The 20487-nt window shown below is 36.9% G+C and overlaps 1 protein-coding gene across 18 annotated transcripts in view; it reads right to left on the minus strand.

Annotated features, from left to right (window-relative positions):
- The window catches only part of znf804a (zinc finger protein 804A), a 265574-nt gene that overhangs the window by 116871 nt on the left and 128216 nt on the right, over positions 1-20487 (minus strand). For 2 of the 18 annotated variants that reach the window (XM_073912060.1, XM_073912061.1), the window contains one exon: positions 8448-8918. The exons of 15 other annotated variants lie outside the window; for them this stretch is intronic. In XM_073912060.1, coding sequence (XP_073768161.1) covers positions 8448-8558 — 111 coding nt within the window. In that variant the 5' untranslated portion in view covers positions 8559-8918. 18 annotated transcript variants of the gene reach the window in all.

Below are 20487 nucleotides of genomic sequence, written 5' to 3' on the forward strand. Positions count from 1 at the left end.
AAGGTCCTGACTATCTGTGGTCATTAAACATTCCATGGCGCTCCACATAAAGAGTAGGAGTGTAACCTGGCCACATTCCCTTTGTCAGCCCATTGGCCCGATCATGGCTTTCCAATCATCCCCATCCAACCCAATTGGTTCTATCATTCTCTCTCCACTCCACTAATAGCTGGTGTGTGGTGAGCACACTGGTGCAGTTGTCATGTGGCTGCCGTCGCATCATCCGAGTGGATGCTGCACACTGGTGGTGGTGGTGGTTAATGACTCCCCTCATGGTTGTGAAACGCTTTAGGTGTATGGCTATACATGATAAATGCGCTCTATAAATACACATTACATTACATTTCATTAAAAAAAAATCAACATTACAAAATGTTGGAGCAGAGATCAAGGTCCCAAAATGCCATTCGAAAGCATAACAGAAAACATATATAAACATTTATATTTTTTCTACAGTGTATTCCTTTAAAACTCTAGCTCTCTCAGGGTCAGCGTGAAAGTGTCACCGGATGGAAAGACACAAAACGTCTCTCAGGAGACAGAAACTCTGGCTTGACTATACACTGCCCTTCAGTTGTACGAGGCCAGAGCTCAGGGCTGTCGGGGTATTTTTACTCCACTGCTTACGAGTGCAAAACCTTCCCGACGCATAGAAAAATCATGCCTGGCAAAGTTCAAGCGCTTATATGGAGACGGAGCAGAAAAGAGCTTTCACAGACTTAGACGCTCGTTCTGCAACGAAACAGCAGGTAAATTATAGATCCTTGTGGCCGGAGACTTAAATATTTATGAGCCTAAGACGACAACAATAGGTTGACGGCGCAGGATCAGCACCAACGTTTCATCCCCGAACATCAGGTGAGCAGCAATACGGGATGGAGAAAGGGTAAAGCTGCCATGCTACTGTGTAATTGTGCTATTATACCTCAGCGGCGAGCCTACAGTGAAACCCCGCTGTGCCTTTGTGCCGTCTAAGTACACAGTTTATTCAATGGGGTATTTTCTGTGAATCAGTGTGAAAATGGGTTCACCGTCAGTAGAAAACATGGGATTAGCACTTTTATAAGGGCCCCTGGAATCTGTACCGTGCCTCTTTTGTGCAGAGAGGAGGAGAACAACACAACCAGGGCAAGAGATTTGATTTGTCACAGTGAATACCTCCAAACTACACACACACAGAGACACACAAAGAAACAAACAGCGTGTCTGCAGGGTTCAGAGAGAATGATTCCATTGTTATAAAGTTAACAGCACTGTGAAATGAAATTGATGCAGCACTAGAAGGCAAAACGCCACGTTCAGGGTATTTAAATGAACCTGGCGTTTATGAGTAACAGAAGGCCATGAATGGAGTGAATTTTAATCAGCCGAGCGCGCGCGTGCCACACGTTAGTCTCGGGCGTGTGTAAAGTTAACTACATCTGTCTGCATTCGGCAGTGATGACAAGCCTTGGGTTCTCCCCATCTGTAAATAATGCATGCTGCGTGCTGCGATATCTAAACGCTCGATTCTTCCTCACACCTGGATGGGGCCGGGTGCTAAAATGCGCCGAAAGGTTGCAGAGGCTAATCGCCCGCGCCACTCCATTAATTACCCTGCAGCAGAGCTTGCGCGCCGGGCCTGGTCACTGCTAGAGCTGGATTTCAGCTGTAATTCTCAATTAGGAAGCAACTCTGTTGGCGCACTTGCATTGTGCTCCTACAATGCAAATTGTCGGGGCAGCTTTCCCAGCAGGGGAAGACAAAGGGTAAGAGGAACATAATAACATTTTGCCCTTTTTTTCAGTCCCTCTCCTCCCTCTGTGTTGGTCTCTTTATAAAGCTGGTCTGCTGCTGCCTCAGCTTTTGCACAGAGGCGATGGTGATTAGCGTTTTCACAGACGTTTCTGTTTTGGATGAAGATAGCAAGATCACGGTGCACAGAGGGATTTGTTTCTGTGCATGTATGTGACCCTGAACTACACAATCAGCCTTAAAGGGGTAGTTCACTAAAAACGTTCATTCTGCTAGACTTTACACATCTTTTTCTCTTTCCAAATCTGCATGAGTTTCTTTCTTCTGTTGTAAAAAAAAAAGAAGATACTTAGAAAAATGTTGATGAAGCAGGGTGGAATAGCCCTTATGGCTATTGGCTGGTCTAATTTGTTGAGCCTATGAGGACCTAGCAGACGATCATGTTGGATCATGTTAAGTCTTCGAACCTACAGTTGAAGTCAGAATTATTAGCCCCCCTTTGAATTTCTTTCTTTTTTTTCTTTTTTTTTTTTTAACATTTCCTACATGATGTTTAACAGAGTAAGGAAATTTTCACTGTTTGTCTGATCATATTTTTTCTTCTGGACAAAGTCTTATTTTTTTTATTTCAGCTAATAAAAAAAAAAAAAAATTAAAACATTTTAAATTTTTTTTTTTTACATTTTAAGGTAAAAAATACTAGCCCCTGTGAGCTATATATTCTTTTTTCGATAGACTACAAAAAAAACCATCGATATACAATTACTTGCCCAATCACCCAAACCTGCTTAGTTAACATAATTAACCTAGTTAAGCCTTTAAATGTTACTTGAAGCTGTATAGAAGTGTCTTAAAAAATATCTAGTCAAACATTATTTACTGTCATGATAGCAAAGATAAAATAAATCAGTAAATAGAAATGAGAGCTATTAAAACTATTATATTTTGAAATGTGTTAAGAAAATCTTCTCTCCATTAAGCAGAAATTGGGAAAAAAATAAACAGGGGGGCTAATAATTCTGACTTCTACTGTATCAGATTCCTGTTAGGAAGTATAAAAATTGAGGATGTTTGGTAACTCTGTATGTGTCAACAGTTTTGCCATCCTTTTTTTCTGATGGGTAAACTCTTCTGGTTGGAAGTGACAGTGAGTGCAGGAGTACATATACTTTAGTACATTTGGGAGTAACTGTTGTGTATGTGTAGCATGGACTGACTGGTTTGATCCTCAGCTGCATCAGATGCTGTTGATTCGGTGCACTTACAGTACTACCTGCCATGATGTGCATCAAAGACTTACGATTTAGTGTTTACTAATAACTTTTGATGCCTAAAGAGTGATGCCATGTTCTAGCATCTGTGCATATGATGGAGCGTTTTTTAGTTTTGATTTGTTTCTTATTTGTAAATTGTGGCTTTGTGCCAACAGGAGACTGTGTGCACAGAGGTTTTAAAATTAGTAGCTGAGTCTTACTACTGCGGTGGCAGCGCTGCTGTTTTGTCAGAGGCTCATTGTGTGATCGTTTTTTGTATATTCATTTATTACTTTCCATCTGGATTATTTTATTTGCATTGTGATTGTTCCGTTTTGCATTTGTGTGATTGTTTCTTTTAGGTCTATTCTAATTAGTTTTTATTCTTGGTTGTGATTTACATTTTTTCTTTAATAGATTCTTTACTTAATTTTTTGTACATTCCGTGTGGTTTACATTTCATTAGTCTTTTTTGTATTTATGTTTTTATACACTTTTTTTAAAACATAGTTGTTTTTTATGGGGGGACCCAGGTGGGTGTATTGCAGTTGTGTGTGTGTGTGTATACTGAGTGTTGTGCTAAATAGATTTTACTGTGTGGAATACGTTTGCTGTGTATTCACAAGGTATTTATTGTGTTTATTGTGGTTACACTTGCAAACTCTGCTGGTACTCTGCTTTATTTTTCTGGATTATTGTTGTCTAATTTTTTTTTTTTTTTTTGTAAATTTTGCATTTAGATGTTATCCCATGCAAAAGAAATAGATTTTGTACAGTTTATTTTTTGTATTTCAATAAAGTGATTTTTTTTTCTTGTTTACGTCTCCATTCTCACTCTGCTTTTACTATGAGCCTAGGTGCCTATTCATTTATTCATTTTCTTTTCAGCTTGTCCCTTTATTATTCTGGGGTCACCACAGTGGAATGAACCGCCAACTTATCCAGCATTTGTTTTACGCGACCCCTGCGAGCATGGGGAGAACATGCAAACTCCACACAGAAATGCCAACTGACCCAGCCGAGGTTTAAACCAGCGACCTTCTAGCTGTGAGACGACAGCTCTACTCATTGCGCCACCTCGTCACCCCTCCTAGGTGGCTATTTAATATTATTGTTTCTGCCGTAACCGGGTGGCATAGTCGTTTAGGTGTGTACTTCTTTAATTACTTATGCCTCGCCACATTGACTTCTGGGACCCATTGACTTCCGTTTTTATTTTCTTACAAGAAAGTCAATGGGTTCCAGTAACCAGCATTGTGTTAAAAAAAAGGATGAGGTAATTTTCTTTTTTGGGTGAACTATCCCTTTAAGCTGCAGAAGTATATTAGAGTCAAATTAACGACTTTACTGTTATGCAAAAATCATTGCATTAAATCAAGTTCCATGAAGACACATTTCAATTGTCCTACCATAAATTATAATTACATAACTTTGTATTATTGATACGCATTGCTAAAAACTTTCTTTGGACAAACTTTAAAGGTGATTTACTCAATATTTATGTTTTGAATCCTCAGATTTTCAAATAGTTGACCAAATATTGTCCAATCCTAACAAGTCCAATTTTCTAGATCAGAGGTGCCCAAACTTTTTTGTATGAAGGGCCAAAAACCAAATATCATTTAGGGCCTCGGGCCAAAATTAAATATTCCAAACTATTTTACATCAAAGTTGCAATGGGTAATTTCCTAGTTTATTTCAGAATATTTCAAAATAAACAGAAAATATTACCTTAAATTGTATTATATAAAGCAGCATAACTTTTCAAATTATAACGTTTGGCAATAAAAAAAAACATAAACAATCACATTTATAACACAGTGGAGTTCAATGCTGAATACACAGGTCAAGCAGAATCTGCCATTGACTTGATTTGCTCATCAAAGTCTTGCATTGTCAGGTAACAGTATGTATATTTAAGCAAAATCTGATTAATTTACACAATTTAAATGAAACAATCAATTTCATTTCACTTTTAACAATAAAACAAACAATCAAACAAACAAACAAACAAACAAAGGATTACATTCAGTTTGAATTGACAATCTCTAAACCATCGCCTTTATTCTCCATCTCTACTTGAATTGGATGCCGAGCCAAATCAAAGGTTACCGCTGACCAACTTTGACCCTAGTTTGGGCATTTCTGCTCTACAGCAATAGCTTATTCGTTCATGTATCCCCCTGCCCCACCCTCACAGAAAAATATCTTAATGAATGGTTTTGTGTTGCAGGGTGAGCTATAGATAATCCTGATTTTATTATCTATTTGTGGTGTCATGTGTCTGCCAATAGAGGCAGTGTGGCTATGTATGTGCTGTGTAGATATTTGGTGTAATGAGAATATTGAAAGGGGCATCACTGAGTGGAAATGGATGCTCACATCACGGCTCAGCGGGGAGACGGGCTGACTTAGCAGCGACTGTGAAGAAATCAATATGAGCGTTGAAATAACCTCGTTGATATGAATATTCATGGTCGCTAAAGCAAGGAGCAAAATTCTGCTCAGGCTCTGGTGCTCGTTCATTGTCTGACTTTATAGGTGTACAGTGACATGGCAGAACTCCAAACAGGTACTCATTCAGCTGAATTCATTCAGTAGGATAAGATTTTTACTGCCGTATGGCACCTGGGTTACAAAAGCAAAGAGCTATACAAAGCTAAATCACAAAATACATTTGAACAAGTAAAACAAAAAGCAAAATGAAGCAAAGCTTATTATTACAATGACCACACAGATACAAAAATAAATAAATAAATAAACAACACTAAAAGTGAAGCAAAATAATAAATAAATAATATTGTATGCATTCACAAATTCATAAAAATGGCTTTTTAAATGTACTAATAATATTAATAACAAAAGTGAGCGTCATTTTATTTTAATTGTTTTACTTATACACATTTTAAATAGATAATAGTGCCCTCAGTGAAGGCAAAATAATAATAATAATAATAATAATAAAACAAAAAATACTGTAATTTAATTATAATTATTGTATTTATTCACATTGTAAATTGTTAATTATAAACTGAACATTGCAAAGTAATAATAATATTAATAATAATAATAATAATAATAATAATAATAATAATAATAATAATAATAATAATAGTAATATACAAAAATACTGTAATTTTATTATAATTATTTTATTTATACACATTGTAAATTGTAATAATAAACTGAACATTAGCAAAGTAATATTAATATTAATAATAATAATAATAACAATATACAAAAATACTGTAATTTAATTATATATACAGTATATATATCTTTTGTTAATACACATTGTAAATTGGTAATAATAAATAGAATGATGGCATAATAATAATAATAATAATAATAATAATAATAATAATAATAATAATAATAATAATAATAATAATAATAATCAACAACAACAACACAAAGTAATGATTAAAGTGAATAAATGATAACAAGGAACAACTGTTTCAAGTCGTTAAGCAGCATTAAAACTCTATTATGCAATTTTCTAATGTTATAAACAAACCAGTAAGGGCCAGTAAAGTCCACGTTCAGGGTCATTCAACAGAGACACACACGACTTGTCTTGTTTTCCATTTCCTTCCTGTACAACTTTGTTTACCACATTATCAACAAGTAAACTCTTTCATCTGAACCGAGCCCTCAGATGTGCAGAGAAAGCCGGGAGAACAAGCGCCTCAAATTACAAAGATGGATTTCACTGAGTGGCTCTGCAAAAAAGTCCACCGTAGCGTAAGTGTGACTACAGGAGCCCTCACACTCTCAGAGCGACATCGTTATTATCCTTCCTCCTCTCCTTTCCTCGGCTGAACAAATGTTCTACAGCACAAAGCTTTTCTTCTGGACTAAAATATCACTGCACCAGGAACGGGAGCCAGATGGCACTGCACCAGCGCTGGGATAAGCACAGCTTTCTTAGTCTGCCTTTCATAGCCATACATCTGAGAGAGTGAGTGCGTGTGTGCACGAGTATATGAGATTTACAGCTGCTCTATGCAGCGGCGGGAGTAATGAACCGAATTTACTGTGTGTTACAGAGCGGTGATGCACACAGTGCTCCGCCGTAATTTTACATGCAGCGACAGCAGGTTCACCCCGCAACAGACTGGGATTTGTGTCGAATCTGATAATTGCATTGAGATTAAGTCAATGACTGCCATCGAAACCTCATTTTTACTTTGAGAAACAATCTGTTGCTGCATTCGCAGTTACGCCACCCGAACGTTCCCTCAGCATTAGCCTTTCAGCTGGAGGCGGGAGGCAGATGAGCAGCATCGGCGCTTGATCCCAAGCCAAGAGCTTCAATATTTCATCTCCAATCATTTTTGATTCTTTTGAAAGGAGGAGGCTGCTGTCAAGAAATCTCTGTTCCCCCCAACTGGCAGAGATGACACGGGAAAGCTTGAGAAGGAAGGCAGTGTGAAATTTCCACTTGTGCATTTAAAAGCTTTGAAAAGATGCTTCCTTTTAGCAGCCGAGCGCTTTAATTAAATTACACTGTACGGCTGCATCATTCCTCGTATTACTTTGTATTTATAATCCTGCTTAACTCGCCCGACGAATTGAAAAACAATCTTCAGGAGGCTCTTAGAGTAATTATGAAAAATAATATTTTACTAACGCTGATTCTGTTTTAAAATTCCCCTTTGTGCTGCCCCAGATATGCCGGGTTTATAGCAGAGACTTTGTGAGGCAGTTTTGCGCAAGCAAAAACAGGGATTATTTAGAGGGCAAGGCCAGAAAAGTACGGTTAGACTAAATCCCAGGCCGTGACTGTGAGTAGAGATTAATTTGATCCCCGTCCATCTGTTAGGAATTTAGTTATGGTCATAGACTAGAGCCGGACTCACTTTTTCCAACTGCAACTTTCCTTGTAAACAGGAAGTGCTGAACATCATATGATTCCTGAAGCAACGCTATTCACAGCGTTCCTGTAAAACTAATAATCTGTCATTATAAAAACAATTTGATGTATCACACATTGAAAATCTGGTTTCATTCAGCTTAAAAATAGCGTTTAACATCCCCAAATCCAGATAAATACATTGATACAGACAAACAAAACTATCCTTTTAGGAGTTGCACCAAGTTTTCTATGCTGTATAGTAAATCACGGTCTCATGTATACCGTACAGAGTGCTAAAAAGTTTTAGTCACTTTATTTTGATGGTGTGTTTGTTGAATTTAAGTTACAGTGCATCTACATGTCAACTAATTCTCATTAGATTATAAGTAGACTGTTAGGGTTAGTGTAAATTGTACTTGGTAAGTTTCTTATAGTCAGTTAAATGTCTGTTATATGTCTGAATCAACAGAAATTAAGCAGACAGTCTGCTTATACTCAAGTGGACCATCAAAATAAAGTGTTACCAAAGTTTCAAGAGGGAACACCACGAAAGCAAAGCACATGACCAAGCACACATTCATAAAAAAAGACAGAGTACTTACCAAGTTTTTGCTGCCATTCTTGCAGAGGGGACCTCGGAAAACTCCCTTGATGTTTCGAAAGTGTCCATTGCTGAGATGCGTGGAGCTGATGACAATATAATAACACGCCATGGGGGACCCGAAGCTTCCATGCACTAGCCGAGAGAGAGAAGGAAACAAGTCCACCCAACAAACCTTTTGTTTCTCGCTTTCAGACACAAGCTCACTTCCTCTCAGTCAGGAACGGAGCAAGCGTGTTCCCTCATCCTCTCGAATCCTCAAACCTTGTAGCTGGCTCTGCTGTTGTCACTTTTTGCAGCTCTCTCTGACGTGTTCTGGTATCCTCCAGCAGTGTGTTTTTCCCGTTCTCTCACCTTCCGTGCGGAGCAGCTCTTTCCTCTTGCTCAGTCTCGGCTCTCTGCGCTGGGCTGAAGTGTGTCTGGGCTGCTCGTTGCGCAAGTGATACGCGCTAGTGAGAGAGCTCCGCTGGGTCTGGCAGAGGAAAGCATGGTGTTATAGCGCAGCGCTCCAATGAACGGGGCCAATGGCGAACAAGCCTCTGGTCTGATGGCGAGGACTGGGATGAGAATTGCATCTGTCACACGCTGCTCTTCCAGATCCACTGAGTCAGCCTCTACTCTCCAGCCAACCAGGATTCAGCATCTTTTCCCTCTCACACACCCCCTCTCTCCCTCATTAGTCCTCTCTCTCTCTTGCTCTCGCTCGTGAGCGCGTTCGTTCTCAGGAAGGAGCTGAGGCAGCAGTCAGGAGCAGGTAAAGGAAGACTGAGGCGCTGAGAGAGACGCTTCGGTATGTGTTACATACACCATCATACATCTTTTATTAGGTTAATGCGCACTATAAAAAGATTTGTATGGTCTGCAGACACATATATCTGGAAATCAAAAGTCCCAGATGAAGTGGTTTATACATACTGCATGTTTTCCAATGAGGAACTGTTAAAATCTGTAAAGCTACTTTGAGTTTAAAATTTGTGACTTCATTATTAATTTGGCAGTGTTTTAGAATTCAGCCTGCAAATTACATGGTATGTAAGCAAATTTATAAAGTAAGTTCCTGTTATAATAGTATATTTAAGTGAACAATGACAGGAAACAATACGGTTTGTGGAAACTAGCATGACTTTCATTTACAGCCCACAATTGTAATATTATTTATTTTACCCCATAACAATAAAAAGCCTTGTGTATTTTTAAGCACTTTACACTTGTATCCCAGTTAGTGACGATAACCGTTTCTAGGTATACAGCGGTTTGGAAAAGTAAAGGTTTTAAAACTGCCAAAATTTTCTGTAATACCGTTCCTAAGTTATGTGTAAGAGTATTTTTATTTGTAAGTGTAATGTGTAAGTATTTTTTTTCACTTTTAGTTTTTTTAGGACAACAGTATCTTCAGCAGAAAAGGTATCCGATTATTTTATTTTAAAATGTATAATGAAATCTGTGTTTTTTAAACTAATGAAACAGCAGAAGTCAATGTTTCATTTGAATTACTTAGCCTGACATGTTTACTGTCCCAAAATATAAAACTTTTTCAAAAAAAATTAAATATATTGTGTTTAAAGGGGGACAAAGTTTTTTTTTTTTTTTTTTTTTTTTTTTTTTTACCCAGACATTTAAAAAGAATATTTTTTAAAGCAGTAATAACAATACTGTGATAATGTTTTTTTTTTCTTTTTTAATCCAAGGTTATTATACCGTCTGAAACTTGTATGCTTATATGCTGTAAAATTGTGTTTATATTAGGGCTGGGCGATTTGGCCTATAATTAAAATCCTGATTTTAACTGTAATACTGTGCATTCACACCAAAGGTGGCGAGAGGGTCAAAGTAGCCGGCATCATTCATTTTCAATGGGAGCCGGCAGCGATAATCAGCGAGGAGTGGCGAAAATAGAGTAGAGTTGAGGAGAATTGAAATCCAGTCAACTTTGTGGTAATGAGCTATGATGCGGTCATATCAAAAATACTAATATTTACCTTCTATCACCCTGGCATTATTTTGTTTACTATATTGCCATGTATGTGTTGTTTAAAGCATAATAAAAAAATAAATAAAAAGTCCACCGCTTAAGAGGATTCCAGAGAACAGTCCTGTGAACTTTGGTTTTGAACAAAGTTGTTCCCAAGGCTTTTGATATTGTAGTCACCAGATTTCCAATCATTTATGATGTTTTCTTACAAGGACATGAATAAAAAAGTTACTGGCGAGTTACTGATGTGCATTAGTGTTGTATATGTTTATTTATTTTATTTTTTTTTATCAAAAGTGGAAATGTCATGCTAACTATAACAACAGTAAAAAACAATGTTTAGAATATTTTAGACATATGGTCTGAATGGTCTGAAAATGAATAACTAGCATTTAATATTACTTGAATCTTCAAATATTTGAATGTAAATAATAATTTTATTGTAATGAAAAAATATGCCATCTCAAGGCATCTCTGGTGCAGCTTCAATAATTTCTAATTTAATGCAAACGTGTGATGTGTAGTTTAATTTTTTGAGGGGTGCGCAGATATGCGACCATGCAAAGGTAGCACCGGACCACACCCGTGCATTCAACGCAGAAGTTTAAATCAACCTTAACAAAGTCACCTGACCTCACACACTGTAGGGAAAGTAATTTACCTGAAAGACAATTTACCTGAAAAAATTTGACCGAAAAAAAATATATACTGTAGGTTCTGAATGTTGATTTCGATCACTTTTCAATTATTCGCCCAGCTCTAATTTATATAGATACAATTTAAAAAGAGGAAAACATTTTCTCTGTACAAATGTGTTGTTTTGTGGTTTTACTGTGTAAATGTGACTATTTTTATCATCTAATTATAATCTAATTTAATTAATCTAATTTTATTAATTATCAAGATAACTTTAACGCTTGCAGGTTGTAAATGAAGACGTTTCTCACCCTTTCAAACTATTACGCTTTTACTACAATAAAGTGTGCTCTACTATGCTTTACTTAACATGTCATTTGTGTGCAGTAAACTAAAATGTTAAAAAAAAAATTGCATTATAGATGCTAGCGTTGGAACGATCAAACAGCAATTTTTAAAACATTTTATTTTGTTGGAAACTGGGGAGGAAAAAAACAAGCGTCAGAACTTGCTTGAGGATTGGGAATCATGTGCATTGAGTGCCTATTTAAGGCCCACTTTGACTGCGGCACTGAGCAGAAAGAGAAGGAAAGAGAGAAGCTACGAGCTTCTACAGAGCATGTGGCTGTATGAAACATGCCAAAGAGAGAGAGAGAACAAGAAAGAGAGAGAGAGAGCGAGAGAGAGAGAGAGAGAGAGAGAGAGAGAGAGAGAGAGAGAGAGAGAGAGTTTCCTTCCCACCCCCCAATTTTAGAAGAGCAATAATGCCTCGTAACTAAGCAACGCAGTTTCTGAATCAATTCTAAATTGCATACAGTAGGAGAGGCAGATGTAAGGGGCAAGGCGAGTGGGTGCACACATGTACAAATGTGTACAAATGTGTCTTTCAATATGGTAAGAGACACTGAAACCTGTAACTTTGCAATGAACGCAAAAAAAGAAAAAGAAACCATAGGAAATGTGTCATTGGTGAATTATATTAATGAAAAGTACAGCGACAGGAAGACGTCTTTGGCAGGTTTGAGACTGCAGCATAATTGAGCTGAGTGGAAGACAGATATCTTGGAAAGCACTGTGACCAACTGCCAATTAAAATGAACCATCAGGGGCTGATTTCAAATGGGAGAACAAATGCTGTTATTCATTTCGGATGTGTTTGAACATGCTCTTGAAAATATATATTTTTTTCTTTTATATATGGAGTCAAGTAGTAATATCGTGTTCTATAAGAATATGACTGAATGAAGCGAGATTGAAGGCACTTTAAAATAGCAGATATATCTACAGTAAAGATAATGTTTTATCCCTTCTGTGTCTGTTATACCACTGAATACTGAAAAAAAAAACAATGTAACTGAAAATCAATTACTGAAATAATAATAAAAATTTATTTATATTTATACAATTTAGTATGAATGCTTGTTTATTTATTTATTTTATTCTATCTTAGATATCTTAAATGCAGATCATAATAATTTTTACGTAAATATTTCCATTGTGCTGAATGGCAATGGGGAAATTTTTTAACCCATATTTTCACATTTTTGCTTTTAATGATCTAGGCGAAAAGTCTAAAGCGCATGGCGCAAAAGCATTAAGAACGTGTCCGAATCCCCTTTTGCTATTTTAAGGATGGAAATATATGTTTTGCGCCCTGGCGCATCGTCTAACAGGGTTGTGCCTATTTTCTTAATGAGTTATGAGTGTGTTTTGAGGATAATATAAACCAAGTCTTCTCACATTCCATTTAAAATTTATTTGGGTCACGCCACTGTGCATTTGTAGTTTAAATGGCAAACTTTGTAAAAGGAAAAACTGAATGCTTTACTAGTGAGAAAACAGTTAAACAGACAATCTGCAGTGCGAGGATAAAGAACAAGCCTCCTCCATTCGACCTCTTTACTTTCTCTTTATTTTACTTTTACTCTACTTTCATTAATAGAAACGGTGTTGTACACACTCCAATGAAGACATCCACTAACTGACATGTTGAATTTTGTTTGTTAAGCTCAAAGGTTTTTTTTTCAAAACTATTTCTAAATTCAGTTTTAATTTAAAGCAAACTACTAAATGTACAATAATACCAAAGTGTGAGTGAGTTACATCCGAACACGTCCTATTCTTATGCCCCATGGTAATGCATACATCTCCAAAACCAGACAGGAGGACAAATCTAAACTTGTTTTTTATTAAAAAAATAAAAAAAATAAAATAAAATAAAAAAAAATAATATATATATATATATATATATATATATATATATATATATATATATATATATATATATATATATATATATATATATATATATATATATATATATAAATACACATATAATAAATAATACTGCTAATAAGAATAACATTATAATAAGAATGCAAATTGTCATGAATAAAATGAAAAAAGCATGGAGGCAGTGGTTTTTATATTTATATAGAAATAATTTATTTTTGTAACATTTTAATTCTTTTATTTTTTTATTCATCCATAAAGATATTTGTGTATTGCTGTACATCCTGTGTGTATCAAGCAATGTGTAAGTGTTTTGGACCTGCATAGGCACATAAATAACATGCTCCGCACTGGAGTTTAGACCAGGTTTTAGTTGGTCAATGGCGCAGTCTAATTCAGTTCTTCAAAATAGCAACACACAAATATTGAGCCTTAAAACACCTCCTTTATAGACCGAAACACCAATGAGTCCACAAACTGGTGCTAATGGGTTTGCTATTTAAACAACGTGGCGCAAAATGTGAAATAGCAACAAATCACACACAAATGCCTCTTGTAACTTATAAAACAGTTAAAAACCTTTCCCTTACATGTAATATGCTTTCTATGTATGTAAAATGACTTCTGTAATTTTTTAATTTGATGAAGACATCAAAATAGGATGTCTAAAAATTGCCTAATTTTATTTCTAAAGCACGTGTCAAAGTCTTTACAGAAATAGCAATAACAACCTACATGAAACATATCTATGCTGTAAAGGGCTGCTTATTGATTTTTATTCAGCTTCAGTTAAATTTCTGATTTAAAAAAGAAAGTCAGATTTGCAAAGGATGGATGATTTTGAAACTAATCATCATTCATTATTTATCCAAATGCATTTATTGACCACCAAATCATTAGCTTCGTAATGAGTGTGGTGTGGCCCATTTATCTGAGAGAAAACATCAAATGCATTTCCGATAAAGGCGCATCCCTTCCCCTTAAACAGCCGATAAGTGAACCACAAAGAGACCCTTATTAGTAAACTACTGGAAACGATGTTGCATGAAATGCTTTACCTTGCAATATCAGCCCGTTCTGCGGAGGGAAATATAATAACCGCAACTGTGAGAAAGAGCAGGGAGAAAGTTTTCCTCAGAACTCTTATAGTTCGACCTGTCAGCTGTCAGGCAGATTTGTTCCAAGTGAAAAGCTCCACTTCGCCGGTGCTACGGTTTGGTCATGCACACACACACACTGTACAGTGGTGTTCATTTAAGGGCATGCACAAAAAGGCAGATCGGGCCCCTGTTTCCATCTGTCTTTCTGTCAATACTAGTTGAGCTGCCCACCAACCTCTGCAGTTCAACACGATGCGCAACCAAGTAAAGGCTTTAGAAATAACTTACGTGTGGGTGGTTCGATTCTTCTTAGAAAACAATGTTAATATATTCTGCAATCAGCACAGTTATGATGACTATATCTCAGAAAGCAGGACGCGTCTGTTCATTATCAACAACCTGCAGTAAAGGTGCTGTCTTTCATTTTTTGAACATCCACCGCACATACAGGCTCAATCCAAAGTAATTTCTCTCGGTTACTCCCCAACAAAGACACAGCTACTCTGCCAAATCTTGTAACTACTGTGCTGTTTCATGGTCTGATGATAAAGCGCAGTTGTTGGAAAGGACAGGCTTTGTTCTTTATAATAATGGCATTCAGATCTGAACAATGAGCCGAGTGCACAAACACGAAATTAGCTTTGACTGATTGCTACCTGTGCGATCGCCTCGCCGCTGCCTCCCACCCAACATGCATGACATTTCATAAACCAGAAAATTACAAAACCCCATTATTCTTCTATAATATGCAGCCATGCATGCGGCGACGTTCATTTCTCTTACGTGTTAGCACAGCGGCTCTGGGAATGGCGAACATGGCAATTAAACAGATCTGCTGTCATCGTCCTCTGCGTGGTTCAGAGGGAGTGTGAAAGTTTTTGCCAGCATGACAGAAAACTTTCAACCGTGATGTAGTTAAAAGAAAAAGATTTCTGCTGAGAGGTACATATTGTCGATTTCAATAGAGGTAAGTGTGGATGGGGATTAAACCCGAAGTGTAACTCCATTTATAGTCCAAACTGAGGCTTTTCAATTTCATTAGATATTTTTTATTATGTTTTTATTAGACTTTGGTCACATTTTATCTTAAAGGGGACCTATTATTCAAAAAATCACTTTTATAATGGGTTTAAACATAACTGTAAAGCAAAAGTTTGTGAATATAGCCAACCTCTAATGGTAAAAATGTATTTTCTATATCTCTATCTTCTATATCTATATATAACTGTACATTTTCTATAATCACACTTGCTAAAAAACAGTCTGCAGTAATGTTGTCACGATACTGGAATTCGATACCAATCAGTACTGAAATTTTAAAAACCCTTTCCCACCAACATTTAAGTGCTTTGGAGCACATTCTTAAACAATGCTGATTTGCCATTGTGTTCACATGCTCAACAGAAATGACTGTGATTGCCCGTGAAGGTTATCAGTTCACTAAACTCACCGCTGTTTACTGAGGGTGTACTCACACTATGTACAGTTGCCTTGAACCAAGCCAAAGCATGCTTGTCCCCCCTCCCGTCTCCCTTGACTCACATTACATTCAGGCCTGGGCACGCTTACGGCATCGATTATGCACTGTTCAGTAAGCGCTTTCGCTCAGCACAGGGGAGATTTCTTTATATTGTTTTATTAAACTTGTAGTTATATTGTTGTTTGATAAGCAGTGACACGCAGTCAAATATTTTGCCGAAAAGATCAGCCAGTTTTGATGCTCATAAACAATCATAAAGTACTCGTACTGCAGGTATTAGGAGGTTTGCTGAAGGTGCAGCTGTCATGCAGTGAGGGGTTTGCAACTTTAATAAACTACGACAGTTTGCGTTTATGGAATAGTAAGAATGATTAATCCATAGAAAACAGTCCCGTAAAAGTCCAGTCATGCTTTCAGTTTCAGGCTTAGGTGCGTTTTGCACACTTGCAAGTGTATCGAGCCAAAGCTGATATATTTCAGCAGCAACATGATAAACGTGCTGATTTGCATTATCACTGGTGACAGGTAATGCTTGAAATATAAACGTCCTACAATGCATCAATTACATCAGGTTTCCACTTTTTTCTTGTCCTTAAAGGTTAAAACGGCCCTCCTATGAATTGTCAGTCACTGAAATGGCCCCCCGCCAATTTGAGTTTGAGACCCCTAATTTAAAGCTAGTTATCAATAACAGCCCAATTTGAAGCAAAGCCTAAAAGGCTCATTTCAAAGCATTATAAAACATTATGTATGAGTTTGTTTTTTAGCTAAAACTTCAAATACACACTCTAGGTGCATAGTAGGTGCCCTTTAAGGTAGAATTCTCACATTTTTAGCTAAATAAACTCCTTATTTTCTGCTTATAATAGTTATTAAGGTAGTGGTTAGGTTTACGTATAGTATTGGGCAGAATTATGGAAAAGATCATATATGTGTACCCTGAGCAGCAACTTTATTGCTCAACAGCCATTGTGGCTAGTTATTTTGCAAAGTTACTAGCCACTTGGCATATTAACTTAGCCACGGCTTTGTTGAAGAAGAAAAACATGTTTTATATGCTTTATTTTGACTTTCTTATTTCACATGACACGAAACCCAAAATTTAAAAATGGTGTTCAACCTGCCACTTGCACATGTCTTTGAACTATGGAAGAAACTGGAGTACCTGGAAGAAATCGTCACAGACACAGGGGGAACATGCAAACTTCACATATAAAAGTCCCAATGTTTGAACCAACATGGTCTTCCAGAAGATTCAGTGGTCATTGTGACGTGTCCATCTACCACAAGTATTGAGCCTAGGGAATGCCAAGATATTGCAGCCTAAACAACCACTTTTCCACCCCAATGCTTTATTCTGGGCATGCAACAGTCTGGGTGGTATTCTTCTTTAGGGCTTCTCCACACTATAACTCTCCCAGATATACTATAACTGTCCACAGACCAGGATTTTCACTACTGTCACCACTGAAACCAACTTTTAACATTGACATGAGTGACCAAAGATTTGGCTATAGCAGTCGCCATGCATTTTGACCCGGTGGAGAGTTGACCCGATGAACAGTTTTGGTGGAAATAGGAGAGGTGAGTTGCATATTTAATTCTGCAGTGAGTTGGGCAGCTGTCGTTTTATTATTTTTGGATACAATCCCAGTTAGCACCCGGACATCGCTTTCTGACAGCTTCCTCTTGCATCCACAGTTACTCCTGTTGGATGTGATTGGTTCTTCTTGATGGTTTGCTGACACTACCTAGGATACCGTGGCTCCTCATTAGGGATGCTACAATTAACCGGTTTCACTATTAACCACGCTTTAATTTGTCATGGTTAATTAATCGTAAAGGCTTCTCCACACCGTGTTTCTGCACGGATGGGGTGTCGTAGATGAAATTGAAGACTGGGCAGGGGGATTTGTGGTAATGGTGGTGGTGATGGGGGGTGGGGTCGCGGATATAACCGAGGACGTGGATGGTGAGGGAGGTATCACGGACGTCGCCCTCTCTATTCTGCCACCCTAGGCGGCTGCATGGTTCACCTTTCTGGACGCGCCGGCCCTGCTAACACTGTGCACATCATCACCAAAGAAGCTTGCCTTTACTAAGTTTAAACGGTATCTCGGCTAATAATAAGATTATTGTGCTGGTGGTCATCGCGAGAATCCTGCTCTGCCCTGCTTATATGGGCCAGCTGACTTGCTGGCTTTTTTCACAAACACAGAAAGATGAAAATCAGAGCATAACAAGACTGAGCATTTAAAATGACACAAACCCAAACCAACACTTTTAAAGAGGCGCATATGTAAGACTTTACTTCCTTTCTTTTGTCCATTCTTTGTTTATTAAATTGACATGCATATACAAACAATAGTGCAAAATAAAAATTTCTTACTGCAATGCTTCATTTTTTTTTGATGGAAACCATAGATTTATTTTCATAAAATAAAAGTATGCCTTTTTATAGCAGCTAACTCACACATGTTATTCATTGATAGTATTATTGTCATCATCTTCATCATTAATATTTTATAATTATTAGATATTCATTTTGGAATTATTGCGCAAATATCAAGTCATCACAGCATTAGTTAGATGGTTGTTGCTGGTTTTTGTTAGTCCTAATTGATGTTGTTTCCAAATACAATAAATCCGTTAATATACAAGTTGCAGTGGTGCTCAGAAATTGTTGGTGGATGTTCCTTTATTTTTTTGGTGCTTCTACATTTTTATAGTCGAGAGCACTGGCAATTTCAAGCCATGCATTAGACAAATAGTGTTTTTTATTTATTTATTCAAATTTTTATGTATTTATTGTTTTGTCATTTATTAACAGTGTATTTTTTAATGTCAAAAACCTTCACTGTTTTTTTTTGTTTGTTTTTTTGTGCTGTATTAATTAGTTACTGAGCAGCAATAAATAGCACTGTAAAATATAAGCAGTTTTCATCTTTTTCTAAACTAGTGGAGTTTGAAAATTAATGAATGCATAATAATCGTGATAACCGTGAAACCGTGATTATTTCTCAGACTATAGTCATACAACCAAAATCTAAAATCGATGCATCCCTTCTCCTGATACATCACAAAGACTTGCTGTCTTGGTCACAGTTGTGCCAGAGAGATGCGCAACAACAATTTGTCCTTATTTGAACTCTGGTATTTTACCCATAATGATGTTTGCAGTGCATATATTTTAAGCCAAACTGTGCTGAATTTGTTAGCTTTTTTCAATAAAAGCTGAAGTACATTTTGATTTCTAAATCTCACATTATGTTTCTAAAAAACAATAATAAAATACATGCCTAAAAATCAAAGAAAATTTGATTGATCAAGTCACGATTTCTTTTCTGAATCATAGACCAGCACACCACATCACACAGACTTCATGAATATCCCTAGTAACACATACATACAGCCGTAGTATTTATGCCACGCAGTGTGCAGAACATATGCATCCTTGCTAACATCTAAATATACAGACTGGGAGCTAAAAATGAATAACCATGGGGTACTTTCTCCCTTCGAACAGAACAGCAGCCACGCCATGTTGTTTCGCTACAGTCGCTCGTGCTGGCAAAGGGAGAGAAGTGAATCTAAAAGGATAACACACAGAGAGCTTTGTTAAACAAGGGAACTTTTTGGCAACAAGCGCACCGCTCCGACAGATTTAAAGCTCTGAGCTCAAGAGTACATATGGAGCAATGAGCCGACCGCTGCTCGGGGAAAACTACTCAAACTTCACCCAGCTGACAGCAGAACAGACAATGTCAGAGGGTCTGACCAGCTGGAAGACTCTGCTCCTGCTTAATCTCAGACATATTTGCAGAAAGTCTCTAGAGGTGCTGCGGTATAAAGATCTGAGTGTAAGAGAAAACCCCCCCAAAAAAATAATAAATAAATAAAACAGACGATTTTTACAGGGGCGTTCTATTAATTGAACAGCATTTTTCCGTAATAGCTTCCAAGAGCAAAACTATAACAAATTTTCGAGCACATTTGGATAGCAAAATTTATTTTATGCTGTGCAACAGATAAGAAGTGAAGCTTTCCTTCTGTGTGCCATATGGACATCAGGCTGTGGCGTTCTGAACTGTAGCCTGCTCCCAAATTAATTAAGTTGTTAATTTGTAGCACAGGGGACGATTTCAAACTTGTTCAACTCATGTCACAGTCTGGCGTATTTAAGTTTATTTAAACATGTCTGTCATGTTGTCGCCCTAATGCCATCATGCTAGTCTGAGATAATGGGTCATGACAGTCTGTGAAACAATTCTAATAGCATCCTAACATGGTCAGCTGAACCTCTGATGCTCAAATGCACTGTGAAGAAATATATGTAGTTTCTGTAATTCAGTTTATTTACACCTAGAAACTTAATTATGAGAACTTTATCTCTGTAATGTTGATGTTTAACATTGAAAATGTAACTATACAGTTTAACAAAGTGACTTTTATTGACATCATTTGAGAAGTTTGAAAGACTGTATTAAAAAAAAAAAAAAAAAAACGAGAGAGAATTAAGTCTGTAAAATAACCGAAAGTGTTATAGCAGTTTATTACCAGATTTTTGTACTGTAATTTACACCAAACTAGGGATGCACCAATTATTCGGCCATCAAAAATG

This window comes from Danio rerio, chromosome 9 (genome assembly GCF_049306965.1).
Source record: "Danio rerio strain Tuebingen ecotype United States chromosome 9, GRCz12tu, whole genome shotgun sequence".
Taxonomy (NCBI): Eukaryota; Metazoa; Chordata; class Actinopteri; order Cypriniformes; family Danionidae; genus Danio; species Danio rerio.